General features: G+C 38.7%; 1 protein-coding gene across 1 annotated transcript in view; it reads left to right on the top strand.

Moving 5' to 3' along the window:
* Positions 1 to 7,911, top strand: part of LOC105392709 (desert hedgehog protein) — a 36,937-nt gene extending 29,026 nt beyond the window's left edge. Inside the window, exons 3-4 of the mRNA XM_011564414.3 lie at positions 5,345 to 5,490; positions 5,870 to 7,911. Coding sequence (XP_011562716.2) covers positions 5,345 to 5,490; positions 5,870 to 6,337 — 614 coding nt within the window. The 3' untranslated portion in view covers positions 6,338 to 7,911. The remainder of the gene's footprint in view (positions 1 to 5,344; positions 5,491 to 5,869) is intronic.
* The last annotated feature ends 7,127 nt before the right edge of the window (positions 7,912 to 15,038 follow it).

Genomic DNA, 15,038 nt, shown 5'->3' with positions numbered 1-15,038 from the left:
AAGTATCGCACGAAGTGATCTCTATGCGACCAATAAAAGTAGAGCCACCGCCAGCGCCAGCGCCGGCAATTAATTCCCGAGCGCCAATGCCGGAGCGGCTAACGTATTGTTTTTTTAATGGATGAGTAAGCTTTTACTGATTTGCAACGCAAATAAATCGCTTAATGGATCACGTTCATTTAGAATTCAATTATTTTTATTCAAAAGCATGCGATATATAAATCACAACTGGTAAATGACCTATTATGCTAACACATGCTCGAGTCTTTCGCTACAAAAAGCTTTAATGCGCCCTTAAACATAGCATTTAAACAATTTGAAGTGATGAAACGGGCAGTTAAGGTTTACATCGTGAAGACAACTCGTAATGGGCCATGACTGGACATCCCGACCTGTCTCGTCCTCTATCCTACGCCCGCTACTTTCTCGATTAACATAGTTCGTCCCTTTCTTTTTAAAAAAGTTGAGTGAAACGGAAAAAGAAAGTTCGAGGGAAATAAGGAATTGCGTCGTTTCGAAGGAAGAGCTCGTCACGACCCAGTGGGTCGGGCACGAATCTACATATAAATATGATTTTTAGAGTAGCTCAAATGGGTTATAGTTACAGTACAATGCCAGCTACGCTTCAGTTCAATGTTAATATTAATGTTTGTTGATGGTGTTTAACATAGACGTATTATAGAGAGCATTCACTATTTCAGTGAACCTACTTTATTAATTAAATGTTATGTAATAGCTTATTTAGAGTGGTTTTCTACCAACCAAATCCAACATAAAAATTGGTGTAAGTACGAATTTATTGTAATTTTATCATGAAGATTATTAAGTCTGGTTCAGAGATTTTACCTCTTCTTTCAATCAAAACTAAGCTCCGCAACCTATATATTTTTTTAAGTAGGTAACGAAAGGCTGTAGTTCCCAACACGGGTTCAGTGACAGGACGTAGGAAGCTTGGTGCGGCGGTGCGCTCGGGCGCGCGGGCGGCATGCGCGTGCGAATGTGTCGCCACATCCCGGATGCACCCGGTCGCACGGTGGCTGACTGAGCCGGGGCTGACTGTACTTTCAACTACCAAGTTTCGTCGTTTTGATGACTGTACTTTCAAGAGATGTGTTGGGAAGTAGCGTGATCGGTGGGTTTATGTTCTTGGTAATCATTTCAAGATGAAACGAAATTGATTATTTAAATACTTTAGCGTTCAAGAATGTGCTAATTCACGGTTATTTTCAGATACGAGTATGTTCAGTAGGAACTACTTCAAAAACACTAGCGTCAATCCAAAATACTTATGCAAAAATAATAAAATATAAATTTTTGTTTTACTAATTCTATGCTAATAAATTGTGTAACAGCATACAAAATAGCAAAAGCAGCAGGGAACAACTAGTGAATACGACACCGTGTAGGTACATCATTCGAACCTCGCAAAGAGATCCTCTCTTTTTACCCGGCGTTCCCCGTAGGCAGAAACAAAAGAAGCGCCAACGTCATTACCTGCCATTACTTGGAAATCTGTCGACCAATAGCCGAGAGTTATCGATACAAATTAGTCATAAAGTCCGTCGGACGCGTGACCGCTGACCCCGACATCCTCTCGAAGGTCCCTCATAATTGAAACCATTCGTTTGGAAGAAAGAAGCGCTCGTGTCTACGCGAGTGCCCTTTTGTCTCGTAAATATCGCTGTATGAACTGTTGATAAGTTATTGAGTAGATGGATAGAAGTTCTCTTATTGATGCAAACAATATGAACATACAATATGTATAACTGAACAACTTTTCAATACGTTGCGGCAACATTTAATTATGATCTATATCATATAAGAAGCATTTTATATACCTTCAAATACAGCATTCGTTTAATACAACATTGGATTTTCACCCAGGGCTAGTAAGCTTCGCAGGCGCATATAGCCAATAGCCCATCTATCCAGCATGCGAGTAAAGGGGGGTTATCGAGTGGGACTGGTGACCAAAAAGGCAGTGCCCACGAGCCGGCATTAGCATACGTCTGCGCAGCCAGACTGCCTAATTGCTATTCCACGTGATATAAATCAGCTGAACCGAGTTTCACCGCACAACCGTTTAAGAGGGACAGGGCCGGATTCAGGGAGGGGTACTGGAGGCGCGTTGTTTAAGGCATAACCTGAATGTGAAACAATTGACATCTTATGAGATTTAGGATTAAATGAAGATACAATAAATTATTTGTTTTGAACAGTATCCTTTCAAGTACATTTTACATGTTTTATAAAAATAGTTTACACTTTTAATTATAAGAAAATAATTTGCGATACTGATGTAAATGCGTTTAATTTGGTCTACGCATTCGTAATGAAATCTTTATACTTTGGTCGACCGGACTGGCAACAGTATAACATGTCAGGCGCAACTTTGTCCATGTACCCCCTGAGCTTTTAACCTTAAGCCGGCACTGACCGGGTTAAATCTTATACTTATTGTCTCTGTCTGTCTGTATGCATATAGACAGAGATAGAGGATCTTCATGTGGAGAAAAATAGCGTAGGTGGCGTTTTATCTTGTATTTAAACGCTCGCGAAGTTACATAATTGATCGTAGAGGTTTATTTATAACCTATAAGAGGTGTTCTTTAGGTGTCATGCCTGCTTATTAGTCAATTTATAAAAATGATATTCATGCATTCCAATTCTATTTATAGGTAAATGTGCGAAACATAACTATAATTTTGTTTTGAATAAAAGTTAACGACATTTTCAAATGCCTCGAAAATTAAAATATGGTTTATTATACCTAGTAGGATTATAAATAAAAACAAAGGATAAATCTCTTGAGAGATGTAATTGATGATGTAGTGTTTAATTAATTAAATAATTAGCAAACCTTGTAACCTACAACATATTCCCTTTCCTTGTGGACTATTCAAATTAATCGGTGTCTCTAGATAATTACCTATATACAAATACCAGCATTAATTATCCAGCTTATACTAATTAACGTGATTTAATCGTATACTATACTATATGTACTACCTACCTAGATTGAAATCTTGGAAGTATTTCGCGCAAATAACTTAATTCTATCAAGCTGATTCTATTACATTTTTGATGATTGATTTTATCAATATTTTTTATAATGACACAAATGATAACCGCGTCATAAAGGAGTCCAATGATGCAGCCTATGTACTCCAGATACCAACGTGAGTGTAGTAACGAGGTCCCGACGTGTGTTATCTGCGGCTGGCGGGCCGGGGCAGCGCCGGCGCAGCGCCCGCCTAGCGCTGCCGGTGGTCCGGGGGCGGGCCCGCGCGCCCCCGCCCCCCGCGCCGCCCCACCGCCGCCGCGCGCACAGACCACGACAAATCACACACGCTCTCCACTACTAGCCACCAAATCGAACATTCCATTAGTAAATAGGTATCAGAAAAAAAAAACGTAAGGAGACACCGGAAATCTCAACAAGCTGCGGTGGGCTCAACTATTTATATTGATACAATTGCACGCCCAACGCGAAAAAAAGCGCAAAGCTGGCCGCAATTCAATGGGTCGTGTGATGCGCTCGCCAGACAACAAACAAATGGCCGCAATAACCGACTTGACTTTGGTACGGAATCTAATATCATTGTGTAATGGGATAGACGGGGGCCTATTGTGCAGATCAGACGCCTCGCCGCTCGGTTACACAACAAATCAACATTTCACGAGATCGCATAAACCTGGCTTACGAGCCGGGCGGCGGTTGCACAGCCCGCTCCTCTCTTTACATACGCGCCTATGCGTGTAATTGCCGAGTTAACTTTAATTGTTAAGGAATACTCGAGTTCTTTCAGAAATAAATATGAAGTAACAATCCTGCCTCATCTTTTTAACTTGTTAGGAGCGGTCGCCTCTCAGAAACATCTCCGGGAATTCGCTCAGAATGCAACCGACGAATCCGACTTATCTCTAACAAAATATTAGCTTCACGTAAATAGATTTCCTTAATCTTTTGTAGGGACAAGGTACAGTTTAAGCTGACTTTGGCTAGCTTAAATAAATACCATTAGATAATAAACAAACTTTCATTTCATAAAGTCAGGTTCGTAATTTTTTAGACACACAAAGGCGATTAACTAAAAGGGATTTAATTTGTTTGCTAAAAAGTTTGTCTAAGGCTTATTGCGCTTCTTCGAAAGGCGAGGATTTCGACGTGAGATACTCGGGACAATGCACGGGGGCAGATTACGGTGACAAAGACTGTAGCGAGCTCGGGGGAGGTGTGCCGTGAGCTGCAGCAGGACCGGTGTGAGGCACTCACGTGTGTGTGTGTGAGTGTGTGTGTGTGTGTGTGCACGTGGAGGGTGAGCCCCGCACGCCACCGCCGCCGCCGCCGCTCCCGGCGCTCGCGATGGCGCGGAGGATACGCGAGGGCAAGCCTTTTGTTTCGCATCTTATCGGATTTTAATTACAACCGTAGAGAAATCTCGTTATTCCTTAAAGGGATATGACTGGTCAGGGCTAATTTACTATCGTCCCTCGTGTTCGGTTTTATGTTCTCGTATTTATTTTATTGCTTTTCGGCCGCCTTATGTATGGGCAGTGGTACGGCACGGCGAGCCCGGAATTCTCCTCTCATTTCATATTTTATTCCACTCGATGGTAATAAAGTATTTTGTACTAATCATTTGCGTTCGATATGTAGTTAAGTTTAAGTGGCATTCAATGAAATTGCTTGAGTAAATAGTTGTAGCAATTTTACAACACCTTAAAAAGTTTACAGAGTCTAGTAGGGTTGCTAAGCCAACTACCATTTATTGGGAGATGTATCAGAGTAATTAAGAGATTCCCTGTTAATCCATAATAAAGACAATGTACAATGTACACGCTATATCAAAGGCTCATAAAACTTGTTACGAGGCCACAAAGCACGAAGAGGTACTAATCCTTTTAAACTCCACTTCACGAGCTGTTTTTTGCTCTCCGTGGGATTCAAGCCATTCTTTGGATAAATCTATATACAGTACTTACTTACTCTTGAATAATATTATGTAAAAGGAATACCTACATTAATTTCATTCTTTATTATCATAAACAAATAATTTATACATGACATATATATAATATTATATACTTTTTAAATAACTTTTGCAGCTTTGAAAGACCTTACCTAGTTATCATCAAAGAAATCAAAGCTCATGCTTTTATTGCATAAAGCAATCGCGTCGATATTATGGTAATATCCATCCATCCAGTCTTGGAGGCCCATGTCCTGCGTGGACTACATTTTACTTCTGCCATTCCTTATAAAAAATAACCTTTATGGACCTACATACCGTATCTAATCTTCTACAATACATCTAACCGTCTCTTTCTCTCTTCTCCACAGAATCATCTGGTTCAGGCGCGGGCGCGGGCTGCTTCCCGGGCGGCGCGCTGGTGCGGACGCGGCTCGGCCCGCGGCCCGTGGAGCTGCTGGCGCCCGGGGACCAGGTGCTGGCCGTCGACGCCACCGGCAAGGTCGTCTACTCTGAGGTGAGTGCCTGTGGAGTTATGCGCTCCTGGTACCTTGTATGTAGCTAGTGGTGGAGAGAGTTTAAAGTTGGAAGTGTTGATGAGCACGTTGCGGATGCTTTTTAGATGTTATGGTGCCCCGATATATGCACTAGTATCGGAAAAACACCATAGATATAAATATCGTTATAATAAGTTATTAGATATATTCATCAGACTAAACTGTCCCATTTGTTCCAAATTGTACCTAAAAAGCAAAAAAAATAAGAATCAAGAAAACATAGGTTTTTTAAGTAGTTATAATTTGTTTCATGAGTCGTTAAAGGTAGATCATTATTCTCTATCGAACTCTTTTCCAATTTCTGAACTGCGATATAAACCCTACCGTTCCATCTTCCAGGTGTTAACCTTCCTGGACCGGGACCCTTCAGCGCGGCGACGCTTCGTGCGCGTGACGGCGGAGAGCGGCGCCGTGCTGACGCTGACCCCCTCGCACCTGCTGCTGCTGGCTGCTCCCGACGCCTTCCGCTCCGCCTTCGCCGCCGACGTGGTGCCCGGCGACGTGGTGCTCACCCGTGGCTCCGGCGCCGTGCTAGTACCCTCCAGGGTAGTCGCCGTCGACTACGTGGAGCTCAAGGGAGTCTACGCGCCGCTGACAAGCGAAGGAACCATCTTGGTGGACGACGTGCTGGCGTCGTGCTACGCGGTGGTGGCGAGCCACGGCGCGGCGCACGGCGCGCTGGCCCCGCTGCGCTGGCTGGCCGCGCTGGGCGCCGCGAGGGACGTGCCCCGCGGCGTGCACTGGTACGCCAGCTTCCTCTACTCCACGGCCAAGTACCTCCTGCCCAAGTCCTACACCTATGGGTAAGCGAGTCTCGAGACTCTCTGGAGACTAGCTGCTGTTTCACCTCGTGGGACGACCTCGCGCGCCGGACGTGCCTCCTGTACATAGACTGAACAAACGTGTAAATATTAATTTTGACGGACAATATTGTACATAGAATTAGATGAATGTTCTTCCTATATGAGCTCGACGACGATATACATCACTGGAAACCGTCGGGTTTTATTTATTAAGTAGCCGTAAGGAGATCAGTTTAGCGTGTTTGCATATTATTTAGTTGACGTATTTACGATTACTTGTAAATTGTGTCTGTATTGTTATTCTGCACAATGCAGAAATACTTAAATGTATGCGCTTATGTACTGTTAAGTCTTACCTATGTAATTGTATCTAAAGTTAATGTGATAAGATATATTTTTAGTTAAGTTAATCTGTATAAAAATCTTTACTTGTGTAAAATTACTATTTTCTTTAACTCGAAACAGTATTGGATTCTTCTATACAATTTATTTCTCCGTGAATTTTAGTCGCAACTAAACATTCCAATTTTGTATTCTTTTTGCATGTTTACAAATAACTAGACGACATGAGATGTGATTGCGGCGCCACTGCAGTGCCTTAACATTATTATTTATTATAAATAGTATTTAACTCTTATGAAATTAAGTATTTATAAATTAAACCTCGACGTAGTTCGTACTTGAAAAATTTATTATCTTGCTTGACCTGGTGTTATTTTTATTTATTTACTTTTGTGCGCTGTTCTTCCTAACTTTTAATTTATTACTTATTTCTTTTTGACTTTAACTAAAATTAAACGCTTTATAACACGAACTTGAAATTATGATTAGGAAACTTTGAAAGTGTGAAGTCTAAAGGGCTGAAAGATTGTGAACTGTAAAATTACTGACTTATTGCTGTAAAACTGAGAATCAAATTTTCCTGAAACTATAAATTCAACTAACTCTTTCTGATCCAATGAGTTTTGATCGAGAACTGTAGTTTAGGTTCTTAGAATGACCGACATACCTACTATTATATTCGGAGCTATACATTATTATGGACTTTGTCAAAATAACTGAAACATAGTAAGTAAGCATACAAATTACCTTTCAGTAAGCCATAATTTTGCCATAATACATGTTTTACATTATAAGTTGACGTCAGAATAACTTCCCGTATATGTACCTACATCTCCAAGGAACATTATGAGTAATAACAATTTAAATATAATTTAATTGTTCATGTATTTTCAATATAAATGTAGTATATGTGGGATATAATGTATGCTATAATAAGTACTAAATATTATGTTAAATGAATTTTCAATATCCTGCGAATGTAAATATTCTGCAAAGAAATCAACACTATAGAATATCTCTAAAAATCTGCTATTTCCAAACCTGTTACAATTTAATTAAATATGGTAAATGGAGCTCTGCACAAAGTTTAAAATAAAATAGTTTCAAATTGGTACCTACCCTACCAGACCAGCCATTTGTGTAAATTAGATACCTACTTAATGTAATTGAGCTTTTTATATTATTTATTTATTGATGTTATTTTTGTATCGACATAAAAAAGCCTTCAATTTCAAACAGTGTTTTAATTTCTCACATTATTATGCCCCTAATGTCACTACACAAATTTAAATTTATTTGTACAGTCTGCCACTGAGATATATCACCACCCGCACGTAAGTCAATCAAGATTTACACTGTTGAGAAGCACGCAGTGATTCAATTCAATTCAAGTGTCCAGCCGTAAACATTGTAAATGTTTGGCATTAATATACCTAAACCAAGGAATAGTACTCGTACATTTCCTGTAGTCCCGCTGTCCCCGTAATTCTTGTCCCCGTTAAGGGGGGACAACGGTACTTTCAGAAAATAAATAAAATCAGGCCCGTTGTCCCCGTTGGACGTGAGCTCCTCAAAGGGGACAGCGGCACTTAATAAAAAATAAAAAATCAGACCCGTTGTCCCCGTTCTGAAAATAAACATAAAAAAACACAAGTATATTTTTTATTTCATGAATTTTATATAATATTTTCACATCAATAGCTTTTTTAGCTTAGATCAATTCATAACTAAACTGGATGATAATTTGGCAAATTTGATGAACGTGTAAATTTTAAAGGATGCGCTAACGGCACGAGGAAATACTGCCGCGAAACAAAAGCACAGATAAAAAAACACACACTCACGCCTTGTACTAATGTACTCCCTCGCGGGGTAGGCAGAGGTGCATTGCTGCACCCACTTTTCGCCAGAGTGTTATTTTAGTCCCAATATAATAGGGGGCGGGCCTATTGCCATTTTACGGGCACATCCAAGACCCGAGAACAAATATCTGTGTTTAAACAAATATCTGTCCCGGCCGAGAATCGAACCCGGGACCTTCGGCTCAGTAGTCAGGGTACTCACTGGTCACTAACCAGTAACCACTACGCCATTCGGTCGTCTAAGATAAGTTTCATTTTATTTTGTCCTTTTCGTGCTAATAGAATTCGGAAGGGACAACGACACGTAAAATTTTGACGGCCCGTTGTCCCCGTTCACTATTGCCCGCAAAGGGGACCACGGAACGAAAATATAATGACGTCCCGTTGTCCCCGTAACGGGGACACAGTTACGGGGACAACGGGACTACAGGGTACATCCTGATTTGGAGCAGCCCGAACATTCTATATCATATTCTATGAGTCATAAATAGGGTAATACATCTTATAATGAAGGTGACATGAGTATACATTATAATAAGGGTGCCTGTCCACCTTAGAAGTGCTATGCAGCAGCTAAGTATAATCTGCGAACACAAATACGTTCCACAACTCTGGTAGAATAGCACCCTAAAGCTTTTACCAGTTTCAATAACTCTACCAATCGATGATGGTAGTTATGTTCATACTATTTTGACACATTAAAAGTTACAACATGTCAAAATCGTATGAAAGCAACTACATAAGTACGGTCAGCTGCATAAGTTGTTATCAAGTTGTTATACACTTCTGTACCTTGTCAAACTGACAAACCCTCAATGCTTCAATGAATGGATAGGCGGTTTGTTAGATTTACAAGGTTCAAAAGTGTATAGCTACTTATGCAGCTGACTTTACATACATAATATGCTCACGACTCGACTGTGATCCCCGAAGGGGTAGTCAGAGGTGACTAAAGCGCAAGCGAGCCGTATCGCCGTTTTTGAATGAGTACAATGCCCTTAGGCCAAGATAAATAGACGAAACTAAGACGGAGTCTTAGCTTAAGCACATGCTAAGAACACGAATTCACTAAAATAGACACTACTTGAGCACATACTATGCCAGTAAGTTCGCACTCTGACTTAGCCGAGTTCGAGTTCACATTTGTCAAGACTTGGCCCTTGCTTAGCATACCCAAGTTGTCACATCTGCCACACTCTCAGGAAATTATTATTCTATGCTCTCAGGCTATCCACAGACCACATTTATACCAAATTTGCTAAAAAACTACGGAATGAAACTATGACCACAGATAAATAAATATACATTTAACGCAGATTTGACATAACAGGTTCTAAGCCAGTGACTTAGCCGAGCAAACGCTATGTAGTGTCTATTTTAGAGAATCATTGCAACTCGACTTAGTTCAGGTGAAGTCGTACTTGGTTAAGCATTAGTTTGAGCAAGTGCTAAGCAACGACTATTTATCTTGACCTTAGGGTACACATCTAGACTCTAGATTAAAGTAACTACCAGTCATCAGTAGGTAGAATTATTGAAACTAGCAGTAAGGATCTACAAAATGAACTCATTGGTAAACCATCAGGGGGTCTAGTACGGTTTGGCAGTTTGGCTAAAACTATAAAAGCCTACGTTTTCTCGCATACCAAGCGCCTCTTGCGGAAACTATCATGAAACTTTTGATAAATAATGTATGCAGATGACAGGAGAAAACGTAAACTTTTTTAGTTTTCAAAAATAACAAATCTCGTACTAGAGGCCCAGCAGTGGCCGTAGCCGCATCGAAATGTCATCACCTAAAATGGAACATAACTAGGTAATGTTTCACTCAGGCGATCCACTAAAGATCAAGCCTCAAGTACCTATTTAGCCACTGTTTTGATTCCCAAAATGTAAAATAATATGAAACTCATAAAGTCGTTATTCCTTACATAAACGCTATAATTAAAACTTCTGGCAAAATGCAAGAGATGGCGCTATGGGACACAAATTAGAAACATGTTAAAATATGAGCAGTACTAACATTAGAGTTTAGACTTAATCAAAATGTACAAGAAAATATATGAGCTCAGAGTCTTAATTAGGAACCTACTTCAATCATGTGATTAATGTATTATCAGTATTATTATGAATGGCAATTATTAACTATCTCTTACAAATATACCTAACTACCTGTGTAACAAAAAAATATACTACGTACCTACATATTTATAATTAGCTGCCTATTGCTCACGATTCTCGTCTGAACACCTAGGTATGTAGGTACATAGATAGGTAGATACCTAATCAATCAATCTCGACGAAAACGAAAAAGCACTAAGTCATTTTGAATCTCTTTTCTTATCAGAATATTGGAGACTGGATTAAAGTGTTTATTAAATACTTTCTTTTTGTAAGTACCACAGGGCACGTATCTTGGTACATTTTGAATTCTTTATAAGTACCTATTATTGGTTAACAATACTAAGGTTATCTGCTCTCATCTTAATTATTTTCTTTTGGTCAAACACAAAACACACACATCTTTTTAATCTGTTTCGTTCGCTCTACAGCTTACTTAAGCTTCAATTATTCACAAAAAAGCTACCCAGGCCCCATACTAAAAAGTAACCTGCATACTTCATAAAATGTTCTTTAAGATATTTTATTTTTTTATTTATTTATACAAAACATTGTGTAACATAGTTAGGTTTTTAAATTAACATGCCATTAAACCTAAAGGGTTTGTCTTGACAGATATATAAATAGTTTAGGTTAAGTATAACACATATTTTACCAAGCAATAGAATTCAAATTTCGTATGAGGTACGTTTATAAAATACTTACCAATTCAAAGGCAGTTCGAACTTTATCACCACCATTACCGCTGAAAGCTGTTGTGCGTAAGTAAGTTTAATTTCAATACTAAACTGCAATTTATTCAAAGCGGCACGAACACCACTGCGTAGTTAGTTTAAAGAATACTTTACAAGCTATTTCCGAGACACGCAATGGAAAAATAACAACGAAATTCCTTGTTCCTGCTTTTCATCGCACACAATAAACTAACGTTTACACTTTACATGTTTAGTAAATTGCACCTTAACGCGCATGAGAATAGAAGTGATTCTGAAAGCGGAGTCGCGATGTCCTGAAAGCTGCAAATGGCGTGTACTCAGGAGGGTTACACTAGTTTGACAAAAATCGAACGACCGAGAGCTGTCTTCCAATCGGGATGTTTAATGCAACGAGATATAGTCGTGGTTAGCGTAGCCGTGCTATGAAAGTTAGTTTTTCGTTAGCTGGAGTATTCCTGTGAGGCGGCGACAGTGTTCAGGGATACTCGGAGGGGAGCACACGCATTTTCCAACAAAATAACCGACTTATTTATTCGCGCCAATAATTTTAACAAGAACTTTCCATATTCAAAAGTTTTTTGTAAATAAAATTTGGTAGTGTTCAATTGATTTTCTCTTGAAATCGGGAATAGTAACGAAATTGCTTATAAGAATTTCCAGTGTCCAGTTTCATCAGAAGATAATCATCGATGACTGCGTTGAGGTATGTTCTAATCAGATTTTAGAAGATTTAAATGTAATACTTATTTAGCACATAGCAGGATAAGCATCTGCAAACTTCTCAATATATATTTCCTTTGGTAGGTAATTGTACAGGAATTTGACTAGGTGCGTATCTATTTATATTGGAAATTTTGTATGGGAATATTAATTTTTATAGAAATTCTTTGAAAAAGGATTTTTTACACCCTTTCCGAGAAATCAGAGTCGTTACAACTTATTTTTTTAATATCACGCGTTACTCACCATTTAGTACCTACTGAAAAAGGCTCGGTCAATGACTCTGACCCTGAGGTCAGTCGTTGTATAATTATACCTACTACGTGACGTATATAGTCCTCGGAACCCTACCCGTGGCTTCGTTATCTCTAATTGATGCTCCACGACTGGACGACAATCATCTGAATCAGAAACCTGTCGTATACTACCTCCTCGATGAAGAGATAAGGGTCGGTGCACACTTACTTTTTAACGGCATGGTTACGGGATAATCAATGACCGTGAATAAGTGTATAAAAATAAAATAAACATAAACATAAACATAAACATAATTTTATTGTGCAATAAAAACTTAACTTAAATGGTGACGCCCTGACTCCTAAACTAGGAGCACCTGTATGTCAGGAGTCAGTGCCTTCCCAGAAATTGTACAGAAGTTTTGACGCTCTATGAATAATTAATTATTAATTAATTATAATAAAAAGTAATTAATATGGTAACTAAACAATTTAACAAAGTATATTGTTAGTTTAATTATAATTAACATGCATACATGCAAAATTAAATAAAAAGTAATTTAATCTCATTTTGACAATATTTTGTGGTAGGTATAACAATAATTTGCGATTGTATGTAATGTAGGTATATGTAATTATCTTTACTTTAATTATAGGTAAGAACAACAGCACTCTCTATAAAATTATACATAACAAAACAAACTAACAGTTCTGAGCTTTTCTAAGTGAGTACAAGAAATTACTTAAATATGTATACAATATAAGTATGCAAAGAAGTTAAACAAGCACGACACTACAACTTCTTGCTTATTAGATTCTCGAGACCCTCATAGTCAAACGTCCGCAGCCACTCGATTAATATGTTTTTTATTGCATTGTTACTAGCTGTCTTCACCTTGTATATAGAGTTAAATATATTGTAAATAGTGGGGGCTAGGTAAGAGTAGTGTCGCTTGGCAAAAGCACTTTTTGCCCCGGGTACTGGACATCTATCAACTCTTCGTCTATTGGGAGGCAAGAATGGGACGTCTAATCTGTGATATCTTCGCAGACATTGATACACAAAAAGTTTTCGAACACTTAGTACATTAGCTTTTTCATACAAAGTAGTAGTGGAATGTTGAAAAGGCAGGAAAAGAAGAACTTTAAGTATCGCACGTTGAGCGCGTTCAATTTGTATGAGGTGAGTTTTACATGCTCCACCCCAGGCATTTATTCCGTAGCTTATTACACACTGGCAGAGAGCTGTATAGGTTTGAAGGAGAAGGTTGTTATCGGCAACTAAGCGTAGGGCTTTGAAAACGTATATTAGTTTACGGATTCTCTTACTCAACGCATTTATTTGTGGAAGCCATTTGAGTTTGTCGTCAATAATGATTCCTAAGTATTTTATTGTACTACTTTTGGCCAGTGTGGGACATTGGCAGATATGATTAACGGTTCGGTTTCTATTGCAAGGGTATACATGAACCTTCACAGCAAATTCGTCAGGGGGATTCGATATAGAAGTTTTTCCAAAACTAAGGTACTTGGTCTTCGATGCATTGAGACTCAGCAAACTATCTTCTAGCCAAGAAGTAACCACTTTTAAGCCTTCTTCAGTGTTTTTTTTAACTTTGTCCCATGTTTTGCCGTGAAAAACTATGGCTGTATCGTCCGCGAACATAATGATGCTGGCCGAGTTTAATTTAAGGTCACACAGGTGATTAATATATATCAGAAATAGTGTTGGGCCTAGTGTGCTACCCTGTGGTACTCCATATACACAACCAGCATCATCGCTTGAGTGTTTATTCACGCGCACGCACTGGGTCCTATTGGTCAAATAGCTTTCAAACCATGAAAGAGAGTTACCTCTAACACCTATATTACTGAGTCGACTTAAAAGTATAGGTATAGACACTGTGTCAAATGCCTTTTGCAGATCCAGGAACACTCCAATGCATTTGTCAAGTTTATCAACATGATCAGTTATACAGGTGGTCAGTTTTAAAATAGCTTCTTCAGTTGAGCGCTTAGGTCTGAATCCGTATTGGTTTGCCGAGAGAATATTGTTAGATTCAAGATAATTTATGAGCCTTTTGTTAACAATCTTCTCCAGAATTTTTGAAACACAACTTAGAACTGAAATCGGTCGGTAATTACTGGGTGACTTTTTATCATCATTTTTATGAATAGGTGTTACTTTGGCTTTTTTAAATATATTTGGAAATACCCCTGTCTCAATGCTCATATTACAGATGTGTGCTATCAATGGTGATAAAACAATGCTACACGATTTCAGTATTTTAGTGGGGATTTCATCAAGCCCTGGTGCACTATTAGTTTTCATATTCATTATTGTTCTGTTAACCTCGTGTGGATCAGTTGGAGTTATGAACATTGAGAAGGTGACTTCAGGTTTTGAGGCTTCGTCTGCTAGTTCTTTGTCGGTTTTATTTGGTTTTTTTAGCGTTTCATTTGCTAAGTTTTCGCCAATAGAGGTGAAGTATTTGTTAACTACGTCTAAAGATTCTTTTGGATTATTATTAATATTTAAAAGATCTGTAGCTATGGTATTTTTCTTTCTATAATTGCATACTTCCTTCACTATCCTCCATGTTTCTTTTGTGTTACCAGTGTTTTGAGCTAATTTATCTTTATAGTAATGCCTTTTCAAAGATTTAATTAAGTTATTACAAGTGTTTCTATATCTAATATACTCTATT

Source organism: Plutella xylostella, chromosome 9, assembly GCF_932276165.1.
Source record: "Plutella xylostella chromosome 9, ilPluXylo3.1, whole genome shotgun sequence".
Taxonomy (NCBI): domain Eukaryota; kingdom Metazoa; phylum Arthropoda; class Insecta; order Lepidoptera; family Plutellidae; genus Plutella; species Plutella xylostella.
The sequence above is the reverse complement of the archived record's forward strand: the minus strand, read 5'-3'. Positions and strand labels throughout refer to the sequence as shown.